The sequence below is a fragment of the Lactuca serriola genome, chromosome 4, assembly GCF_051521515.1.
Source record: "Lactuca serriola cultivar US96UC23 chromosome 4, Lser_US96UC23_V15, whole genome shotgun sequence".
Classification (NCBI taxonomy): domain Eukaryota; kingdom Viridiplantae; phylum Streptophyta; class Magnoliopsida; order Asterales; family Asteraceae; genus Lactuca; species Lactuca serriola.
The window spans coordinates 306,307,769-306,319,915 of record NC_136411.1 but is presented as its reverse complement, the minus strand read 5'-3'; the positions used below and the strand labels follow the sequence as shown (position 1 = coordinate 306,319,915).

The 12,147-nt window shown below is 33.3% G+C and overlaps 1 protein-coding gene across 1 annotated transcript; it reads left to right on the top strand.

Moving 5' to 3' along the window:
- The first annotated feature begins 10,347 nt into the window (after positions 1-10,347).
- LOC145097265 (uncharacterized) lies at positions 10,348-12,147 on the top strand. Its single transcript, XM_079034805.1, has 3 exons — positions 10,348-10,505; positions 10,912-11,748; positions 11,852-12,147. The coding sequence occupies exons 2-3, from the start codon at positions 10,919-10,921 to the stop codon at positions 12,024-12,026; spliced, it is 1,005 nt and encodes a 334-aa protein (XP_078890931.1). The 5' UTR covers positions 10,348-10,505; positions 10,912-10,918; the 3' UTR covers positions 12,027-12,147.

Below are 12,147 nucleotides of genomic sequence, written 5' to 3'. Positions count from 1 at the left end.
GCCAAGGTTGCAATTTGGGCCAAAAGGGAGGGTACGCTACGCGTACATAGGAGTACGCTAAGCGTATAAGGGTCCGCCTTAGTACGCTTGGCGTACACTTGTGTACGCTGGGTGTACTAGCGTCAGGAATGAAAACCCTAATATTTAGGGTTTGGGTCCTATAAAAGCAACATAATGTGCACCAACACCCCTTTTACCTCAGCCTCTACAGATCCAACTCGTCTCTCTAAAACCCTATCCTTCCCTTTGTGTGTTTTAGCTCATTTGGTGTGTTCTTGAGTGTTTAAGAGGAAACCATTGCATCAAATAGTTGAAGGAAGTGACCAAGCTTGTAGATCTGAAGTTATTTCGTGCACAAGAAGCTCCAAAAGGTATAAAGTTCCAAAGTTTTTGTCTATATGTTTAGATCTCTCCATTTTTGCTTTAAAAGACCCATTTCTTGTCCTAAAAACCACAAGTTGGTGCATGTTGTGTTTTGGAAGTAACAAACTGTCCTTTTGAACTCTTGAATGGGCCTTGAGTGATAAAAATGAGGTCCCATTAGCTGATTGTGTCCCATGCATGGAAGGATAAGGTCTTAATGGATTAAGACCAACCATTTAGAACTTTATAGACATCCAAAGTGACAAAGTTCACGACCTTATGGATCCTAGGCATGTTAGGCCTCTGGATCCGAAGTTTGGGTTAAAGTTCTTAAGCCATTAAGCACTTAATGAAGATTTGGCAAACTATCTAGTACGCCCAGCGTAAAATCTAGTACGCCCAACTTACTGGGTCGACCATCCCGATGGTGGTCAGCGATTTGGATGAGTAAGCCCCGCGTACCTAGAGGAGTACGCCCCACGTACGTCCCATGTTGGGCTTTTGACAAATGGGCTTCGAGTTTTGGGCTGTTTATGGACTAAAATGGATTGGGACTTTACTGGACTCTGTAAATGAAATATTGGGCCAGGTGGTTATAGTGGATCATGGGATAGGCCCAATAAGGGGGTTAGGCCCAATTGAGTAAATTGGGCCAATAGTGGACTTATGTGTATGGACTTTCAAGCCAAGGAATCGGTGTTGGGCTTTGGCCCAACAAGGGGAATGAACTTAATAAGTTATGTGGACGCTTAGTCAAGAAGGTTATTTTGAGTATTAACCTAGTGTTTATTTTGAAATAGTTCGGGATTCCCGGTGAGACAACAGTCAGAGATTTTCTGTATTTCAACGTTATCTACAAGGTGAGTTATCCTCACTATATCAACAGGGTCTAAGGCACCAATGTCAGCCCTTATTGGATTTGCATCCGAGTTAATTGCATGATATGTTTATTGATTTACATCCTGGTCATTAGGATGGTTGCTATGTTAGAGATCGGTTAGATCAGTATCATGATTATAGGATGGTTGTTATGTTAGTGATCGGTTAGACTGGTATCCTGGGTATAGGATGGTTGCCATGATTAGTGATATGTTAGATCTACATGCTTAATTGTTTATATATATATATATATATATATATATATATATATATATATATATATATGTGTGTGTGTGTGTGTGTGTGTGTGTGCGCACATGTTTGTTGGTTTGGGGGGAAAGGGTTGGGGCAGGTCCTGCTGTGTGTAGTAGGCCAAGACATCCTGGGCGGACCGGGTAGACCGCAAGCCCGGGCCGGGCAAATCTAGTCTGGGCAAAGGCCCAGTGAGCTGTTCGGATAGGCTGAAGGCCCCGAGGAGGGTGGTCTAGACGTGCCGAGGGCTCGGAGAGCGGTTTAGATAGACTGAGGACCAGGATTCGATCCAGTTAGAATGATGGCTCATTATGCATGTTGTATCTGTTTGCTTATATGTTATATGATATGGTTATATTGGTTTGATGGTTGGTATTTTGGGAGTAACTCACTAACCCATCGAGCTTACATCTATCGATTATTGTTTCAGGTACTTCTAGTGATCGCGGGAAGGCCAAAGCATGATCGTACCGCTCCTCTGGCTATTATGATTTTATGATTTAATATTGGGATACCCTGATAATTACTATTTTGGATACAATATTTGTAATGTTAAATGGTTTACTATGTTTTGAAAAAGTTTAAATTTGACATGATTTTTATGGATGTTACATTATGTGTTTATTTACTTAAATTATTAATTTAAATTTAAAAAGTAAATAAACAAATTAATTTTAATAATTAAACATTTTATTTTTTCTTATAAATTTAAATGCTTTAAATTGTTAGAGCTTCATATTTTTTTTCAACAAACATATATAACACATGGATCTCAATGGATCTCAATCAGCATGTCTCCTTTGAGTTTCCCAACCTAGGATGCTAGGTTTTTCTCACTTTATTATGTAATGTAGTAATTAAAATTAAGGGAATTATTTTCAAACACAATTTTTTTATTTAGATGGATAAAAATCTTAGTCCATTTAGGGGGATAAAAAACTTTGTCGGATAAATCAGTTCCCTTTATAATAACCATGGACATCAGTTTCTACTTTATATACTACGTTTCCTAATAATTGGAAAAATTCATTAATTACGATTCACGACTTTTCTAAAAATATATATTACATATGTCTTAGTCTTATTATAATCCAATTTGAACCATATTCATAACTAAACAAAGCACATCTACGTAATCAAAAATCAACTTGTTCACGTTATCTATGTATGATTTTTATTTTTTGTTTTCTCGTGGTGGCTAAGATTTTTATGTCTTAGTTTTTTATACCAGGCCAACTTTTTCCTTTAGTTTCATAACACGAAACGGGAATACAATCTCCAATGTCTCATTATATAACAAAGGATTTAGCAATGTAGAGGTTGTGTTAAAAGAATATGTTCATAAATTATAATATTTGAACAGATTTTTTTTCTGGTACAAGTTAGTAATGTAGAGGTTGCTAAAGAATTTAGTTTGAGTTAGAATCAGTTTTTACAGAATATTGTTGTTTAAAAAGCCACACTATTCCTTATAAATCAACCACATTAATTGCAAAGAATTTATGTCTAATTATAGGGCGTGTTTCAGACGGAGCTTTTGGAAGCGTTTGAGAGCTTCTAGCTTTTAGTTTTTGACAAAACGTTCTTGTTTAAACAAAAAACTTCGTTTGGCCATACGAGCGTTTAGTTTTTAGTTTAAACAAAACGCTCCGAATCTAAAAGCTACTTCATCTAGTGTTTAACAAAACTATACTGAGCTTTTGAAATTAACTTACCCTTAAAAATATATTTATATATTTATATATTTATATATTTTTAATTTGTTGTCCTTTTATGTAATTTTATATATTTTAAAAGCTTCCAGCTATTTTTGCCAAACACTCATATAACAAGTAAAAGTTCCAGTTTCCCGCTACCAGCTACCAGCTACACGCTATCCGCTACCCGCTAACCGCTTCCAGCTAACAGCTACTTTCGCCAAACACACCAATAATCCAATATCAACCCACACACGTAACATAAATACATATATCCTAAGATTTTTATTTTATTTTCTACAATGGCGTCTATGTTTCTTTCTTAGTTTTTTAGACCAAGCCAAAAACATCCTCCACAATTTTGCTCTTCGCGCCAAACCTCCATCTTCACCAGCTCCGCCACCAATACCACCCCCAACACCGCCACCAATACCAGCCCCAGCACCGCCGTTAGCACCACCATAATTACCAATTCCACTGAGATGATTGTCTCCAAAGACATCAAAAGGAGCGTTATAAATAAACCGAAGTGTACTTGTGTGCTGTCCAATATCTTCGTTTTCTGTGACATAACGAAGAAACTCACTGCTTGATATGAATGCAGCAGAGCTACGTCCATGCAATAGGACTTCTGCAAGGTCTTCATCAAAATCTTGGTTATACTGAAAGATATTGCTTTCTGGGAAGTCGCCCATTATATATAATCCACCAAGGTTTACGTTTTAGAGGGTTTTTTTTTCTCTTTTTTTTACCGGTTTATCAGCCTCGCTTATATATTACTTTTAAAGAGGAAACACTCAGCGTAGTACAGACGACTTTATCACCTTTTATATATAGATTAATACATGCAAAGTGTTGGCGCTTTCCTCAGTAGTGTGGACGCTTTCCTAAGAACTTATTCAACCATCTATAGATTATTACTTACAAATAAATAAAAATTATTTAAACATCAACTGGTGAGTTACCCAATCATGGTTCTAGAGATTGTACTTTAGTATGATTATATTTTACAAGTATGAAGTATTTTATTTGGTATTAGTTCTAATTTATATTAAAATTAAAAATTAATAATATAACAGATCCAAATATATTAATGATTTGAACAGAAACTTCAAATCTCAAATCTTATAACATAATTAAAAATGGAAATATTTTTGTGATTTGGTTTTGCTAAACATAGATACCATAGTGATCAAAATGCAAAGCGTGTTGATTTATCCACGTTGTTTTTTAATCCGTCCAATAAAAAGTTTACGAACAAATATACCATCAATTTAATTTATTTAATTAAGAAGATTCCATCTTGGCATCTTGCGTAGTTTGGTTAATAAAATTCTTGCCGGATCAAAAAAAAATTAACTAAGAAGAAAAATCTTACGTATGGAAACTCCCAGCTACTTTTAGAAAGACAAATAATCACTATTATTAGAATTAAAGTAGTTTTTTTTATAGAAGACGATTCATCTTTTCATCATCAGTTTTGCATTGTAAATCGATGACACAAATAGGATAACAGTTACCAGAGTGGAGAAGTTCGAAACGAATTATTTAACAAATTTGGAATTGGGGTTCTTTTAGTGAAATATAGACCATCGTTTTTTTTTCGGTTATTGGGATTTTTTTATTGAGTGGCTTTGATTTTGTTGTTTGATAAAGATGCTTTTTGGTTTGTTTTGAGTTGTAGTTCTTGGCATCAACCCATAAAAAAATGTGTGCTGTTAGATTATTATCAAGATCCTCATCTTGGTAATAGGATGCGTGCTTTCCGCTTCATTTCATGTTTCTTGTTTGGTAGTGGGCATATAGCGGATTCACCCGGCCTATTATCCATTCGATATTAGTTATATATGTTCCGTATACATTAAGTCATTATAAGGAGTACCAGGTAATGGTCAGGTTATAGGATACTAATTTAATGCATAGTTTTCTAGTACAAAACATACTTTTCAAAGCATAACTTTTGATATACAAAACTAGAAACTTACCAATAAAGGGTTTAATCCATTTTATTAAACCATCATTTTAAAGGATCTTAGGTAGTTAACTCTACAATATCTTAGTTTATACATCAAATGTTATATATAATTAATATCCAATAGGTAGTTAGATGTGTGCCTTCTGCTTTATTTCCTTTTCCTTGTTTGGTTGTGGGCTTAGAGCATATTCACACAATTAACTATTAGTTCGATATTAGATTATATATAGCTAATATAAACTAAGTGATTATAGAATGAACCACTATGGCTACTATTTTATTATAATAAATAAGGGTTTCCTTAAACAATCTTTTCATAAATTATAAAGGAATTATTACAATTAACTATGTGAGTACCAAGGGAATACACCATGGCTATATACAATAAGGATCTAACAATTAATGGGATGTGTGTCATCCGCCTTATTTCCTATTCCTTGATTGGTTGTGGACTTAGAGCAGATACACATAATATATTGTTTGTTTACTTTAAGTTTTATATAACTTGTATCCATTTAATACTCATAGAAAGGATTGTAGAGTGACTTTTACTTATCTTTCTTCAAATCAGGAAATATAGGGTTTTCTGGAGGAACATGCAAACTTTTCTAAAACAAAACTTACAATTTACTACAACTTACTAAGTTTTCTACAACTTACTTACCTCACTCATAGAAAGGATTGTAGATAGGTACTCACATTGAGAATTCAGAAGATGGAGCAGTATAGCTTCAAGCCTTGTTTTGTTATTTGCTTATGTATTCTATGTTTTGTGAACACACACCTTGTAAACACTTTCTTTCTAATGAAATGGTTGTTTATTTACTTTGATTACTATGATGCATGTCTTGTGATACTAAACATGACGTCCTCCACCCCCGAAAGTTTCTACCGTACCGGTTTTAGGGTGTGACAGTTTGGCATGCGGAATTAAAGTTTGCACAATTGAACATGGTGATTTGGGTGCTAAAAGATATATTCGATCATAGTAAATGACTACAAAAGGGATCTAGTCTAGAACTTCATAAATACACTCACTAATCACTATGATTACATCTCTCAAGCACACCTCTACAAATGGTATGAACCCACCTTATATAGAGGTGTTTACATGTCTCTCTCTCACTCTCAAATACTCATTAGTCATAAGGCTAATGCACCACATGCTAGTGGGTCTACAAAATTCAAATCATTTACAAAGTCATACATGGAGAACTTTGCACCCCAAAATTCTCCCCCTCAAAGTTAGGAATGGATGACCCACTTCAAATCTTCCAAAATCGAGAAACTATGCAGTTCAAGCCTCAAAGGTGACACATATCGAAACGAACTTCAATCTTCAATTCTTCCATGATTCATCAATTTAGGCTCTAGGATGTGAGACCATACAATTCGAGCATCAACGAATGATCACGAGCTTCTCAAACTCTAAATCAATCACCAAAAGTTGAGCATAAAAACACATCCCAAAAATCTTTAATAATTCCAAAACCATTTCGAAAATAAATCATTTCCGAACTTCCAATTGCCTCATTCCGTAAGCTTCAAAACTTCAAGATCACTTCGGTCTTCAAATCCGCGTAATATGAAAAATTCAAGTTCGAATTTCCATATAAACTTCTCCCCCTTTTTATAATTGAAATTTGATTATAAAACCCCAAGGAAAAAGAACGTGCTCTTTTCGTAATTTTTCGTGTCAAAACTCCCCATTAACATGTGACATAAACTTTGTGCTTCAATCTGGAAAACCCAAAAAATATTCAATTTTTAGCTTCGTTCACGGATCGTCTTTGACAAAATTTCTCAAAAATTGGTAGAAATTGTCAATTTCAAAATTCTGCAGTGACTCGTTACGCCCAAAACAACAAAATATGCAAAACTCTCCCCTTTTTCCAAAGTTGGGTAGAAAGCGTCAATTTGCACAAACTATAGGGGCCTAAAATGCACTTTCTTCAATTTTTAGCAAAAACAGTCCTTTTTCGAATTTGGGTACGAACTACAAAACATTCAAAACCTCAGGGACTATTTTCGATAATTCTGCCCTTTGTGCTCAAATCATACGAAGAATCACCCCAAACATACGAAGCTTCAAAAAATTTCGAATTTGGGTGAAAAATGTTAAACATTCGAAACTTGAATTAATTTTCGAAATGTCACATATTCGAAGGTACAGGGGCTGTTTTCAAAACTTTTTCATTTGATCCAATCATACAAAATGTTCAGCTATCATATGAAGGGTAACATTTGAAAATGTTAAACTTTCATAAGATTAGGGACCAGTTTCGTAACATTTCACTTTTATGCGAAATTGCAAACGTTCATTTAATTCATTAATACCCTTCGTATATTTCCCAAACAGATACCCCTTCTTATAAAACCAAAACACCCCCTTCGTATATATTCCAAACAACCCTTCGTTCAAAATCAAAAACACCTTCGATCATTCCAACACAGTCATCCTTCGTTCAAACCCAAAACAACCCTTCGTTCTTAAAGTCACAGATTCGTTATCAACCCAAGAAATCCTTCTTATGCTTTATACCAGCTTCGAACATATCTCAAAAACCTTCGAAAACATTAAATACAGAACCAAAATCAATAGCCAATAAACTAATCTTCGAACATCGATTCTTCAAGTGTCAACCATCAACTCCAAAATCAAAATCAACTCCAATCCAGTTCGATACCCAAATTAAAATCAAATATGTTCAACCCAATCATCCCACAGGAAACCATCTCCTTCGATTTTGTTCATCCTTAAGCCATCGAACGAACATTGACTCCAAAAAGTCAACTTTCAAATCAAGTTCCTCAATTCGATCCCAATTACGTTTTATAAACATATTGAAATCGACTTCCAAGAATCGAAAATTGAATGAAAATCACCACATTCGTTACCGCATTACAGTGACCCCAAAATTATTTGAATCGACATCACAATGACCGTCAATAATTTTGATCATTTGTAAAACTGAACTCGATCAATCGCCAACTCAGTACCAACAATCGACATAAAACAAATTCCAATCTAACTCAATAACAGATAGAACATTGTTCAGAAACGATTGAACTATCAACTTATCTTAAGTATGAATCGAGAACAGGAGGTAAGTAAAATCAATATCGATCTGTTATTAATCAAATTAAATCAATCAAAAGAATCGTTTATCAAGAACTTTTGAAAAACATGAAACTATACTTATAAGAGATCGATAGAAGATATCAAATGAAAGCGAATCTGTATAAAAAAATGAAACTGTAACTAATTAGTGAAAGCGATGAAAGCGAATCTGATAGAAGATATCAAACAATTAGTGAAATTGTGGCTCGATCTTGGGTTGAATAAACTGTAAAGGTAATGGATCGTGGGCCATTTGATGAACAGTATCTAATTATAGATAGGAATCGAAACTGTTCGGGCTCAAACAAATAGATGAATGAATTAGAAAATTGATTTTGTTTTGATTTGGGCTTGTGAATGAATTAAAATGAATCAAAATGATTTTAATTCAAATTTTGGACTTGATAAAAAAAATTTGGATCTTTAATGGGGTTTTTCAATAAAAATTTGATCCAACGAGTCAAACGATCACAATTCAAAAACGCAGCGCACGATTTAATGAGATTAAGAGAGATCATAGAGAGAGACTCATCAAAATTGCTCAAATTGCGACAAAATTTGCCAAACCGAGAATCGTTTTTCAAAAATCACCTTAATCTTGAAAATCTCACTCTGATATCAATTGTAGAATAAAAGAACATAGTTTGGCATGCGAAATTAAAGTTTGCACAATTGAACATAGTGATTTGGGTGCTAAAATATATATTTAATCATAGTAAATGAGTACAAAAAGGGATCTAGTCTAGAACTTCATAAATATCTCACTCACTAATCACTATGACTACATCTCTCAAGCATACCTCTACAAGTGATATGAACCCACCTTATATAGAGGTGTTTACATGTCTCTCTCTCACTCTCAAATACTCATTAGTCATATGGCTAATGCACCACATGCAAGTGGGTCTACAAAAGTCAAACCATTTACAAAGTCATATGCGGAGAACTTTGCACCCCCAACATAGTTACAGAGTGTTCTTGCTCGCATGACATAATGAGAAAATCCAGCTTCTTGAGATGCTTGAAGGCGACTGTGAGAGAGGAATAAAAAGATAGGGTAATAGGGAGATAAATTTTAGGTTTTTTTTATTACTAAAATCAATTATTAAATATAAAACAGACAAAACTTCAAGAATGGTCCCTATGTAATGGAAAAGACTATTATACCCTCATATAACAGAAAAATTGGTAGGGTTACCCAAAAGGACATCCATTAAAAGATTTTAAACCAGATGTATCATCCTTGATGACCTAAAAAGTTAAGGAATGAACTCGATTTTTCTAGAAATCATAAGGACCACAAGATTTTCCTTATTATTATTATTATTATTATTATTCTTATTATTATTATTATTATTATTATGTCATTTTGTTTTATTTATTTGTGTTTTAGAAAAAAAAAATTTATATAGTTGTATCTTTATTTTACCAATGATGTTATCTTATTTATTTTTCAATAAAAATGATTAAGAATAATTATATGTGTATTTGTGTTTTAAAACATGTTCTTATTTATTTGTTAATTTTTCGATAAAAACATCTTTATATATATATATATATATATATATATATATATATATATATATATATATATATATATATATGTGTGTGTGTGTGTGTGTATGTGTCTTAACGTGAGATAGTTTAAATAAAAAAATAAAACAATAATAGTTTGAATAAAAAAAGATAACCTGTTCATACGAAAAAATAACATAATACGAAAAAAAAATACATAGATAATTTGAATGAAAAAAAATAACATATGAATAATCGGAATGAAAAAAAAATAACAAAAGGATAGTCAAAACGAAAAAATAACACTGGGCGAAAAAATAACGACCGAAAAAAATAATACAATAATATACTAAAAAAATATATGAAAAAATAACACGGTTGTAATCCAAAAAATAATAATAATAATAATAATAACAACGTATAGATCTAGAAAAATAGCATATAAAAATTAATTAATTATAACTATCTAATGTTGCTTTAACTTGAAATAATAATATTAATCGAAAAAGAAAAGGAAAAATGAAATAAATCAATAAGTCTAAAACACGAGGCATGAAAAGTAAAGCAAAGAAAAGAAAAAACGATTGAGAGTGAGAGGGGGGAGAGCTCCGAAGGTCATCGTCATCGGCCGATTGTGATCGTCTCTGCCACCTCCGTCCAATCGAAATTAAGGCCTCCCAAGGTTTCTCAATCCAATAGAAAGGTACTCCTGACTCCTGAATTCCTCATTTCCTTTTCCCGCGCATTTGAATTTCTCCGATAATAAATACTAGGGTTTGCTTGATCAGGTTTCCAGTTTTGATGGTTTTATGATATGCATATAATTTCAATTTTCAAACCACTGTTATTCGCACTTGTACGTTAAACAACATACTTGTAAAAACTAAAAAGAATATCCGATTTTGCATAAACCAGAGAATGTAACGCAACCCTCTAGGGTTTCTAACCACGGCATGTCAGCTGTTTAGATTAACTGTCTCTTGTTTTATATGTTAAAATCATAAACTTTTCGGCAGTTTATACTGATTAGATTGATTATTTGTTAGGGTTTATTGTACATGTACAAGTAACCTCTCTTTGATTCTTGTATTTTTTTTTTTCTTGTTTAGAGAAGTGATGGCATTGGCAGGTAGAGAGCATGTTGAGTTTTCATCTTTAAACTCTGAATCAAGCAGCCAAACAGAACCAAATTCAAATCAAGACATGAATCATATCAATTCTCCTTCTATAGATACTGATATATTACAAGAACAAGAACAAGAACTACTTGGTGAGGTCACTAATTCATGCATTCATGAATCAAAAAATAAAGACCCCAAAAAGGAATTGGATGTACTTTGGCGTAGAGTAAAGACAACAGCCTCATTATTGAACTACTTGAAATCAAAAGCAAAAACAACAATGACAAATCCCCATTTCGCCCTCACCTCCCAATCCCATGACATCACAAACATAGATTTCTCCAATTTCAACTCCCCATGGATAGACATAAATACCCTTCAAGAAGAAGAAGAAGAAGATGGGGTTTACATGAATGAAGTGGCAAAGACTGTGGAAATGATCACACAGGTGATGGAGTCTCTTGTTGAAAGGGTGATTATGGCAGAATCTGAAACTGATATTGAGAAACAGAAGGTGGCAATAAGTCAAGAAGAGATTATGAAAAAGGAAATCCAGGTTGAGATAATGTCTGAGAAATTAGATGAAATGGATCGATTTGCAGTGGATACAAACTGTGTTCTGAATGAAATGAGAAATTGGGTTGACAATTTGGTTGAAGAAACATCAAGACAAAAGCAAAGGGCTACACAAAATGAACAAGAACTTATTCGTGTCAAACAGGATTTTGAATCTTTGAAATCTTATGTTAATAGTCTTATTAGTGTAAGAGAAACACTTGTTTCTTCAGAAAAACAGTTTCAAACAATGGAGAAGCTTTTTGAAAGGTTAGTTTTTTACTTATTAGTTATTACTCTTCTATAAACTCAAAAAAAGTACTTGTAATTTACTCTGTGTGAAATGACATTTACGCCCTTGTGTGAAATGAAGGTTGATTGCGAAGACGACACAGCTGGAGAGTGAAAAGAAGCAGAAAGAAGGGGAAGTTGAGAAATTAATGGAGGAGAATTTAAGATTGAATGGTGTTTTGGATCAAAAAGAGGCTCAATTGTTGGCTATGAATGAACAATGCAAGTTTATGGCTCTAAGTGGGTCCCATATCTGAGTTTTTACTGAAATTTCTAGATCATTAATGTGTAAGGGAATATGCTGTTGTTGCTGCATTTGTATCAAAAACATATTCCATTTTTTTTCAATATAAAGTCAAAAAATATATTTTATGTTCA

Bases quoted from the DNA above. Each gene is read 5' to 3' on its own strand.
- LOC145097265 (XM_079034805.1), top strand. From the start codon at position 10,919: ATGGCATTGGCAGGTAGAGAGCATGTTGAGTTTTCATCTTTAAACTCT. The intron at 11,749-11,851 runs GTTAGTTTTTTA...TGTGAAATGAAG, and splicing joins ATGGAGAAGCTTTTTGAAAG to GTTGATTGCGAAGACGACAC.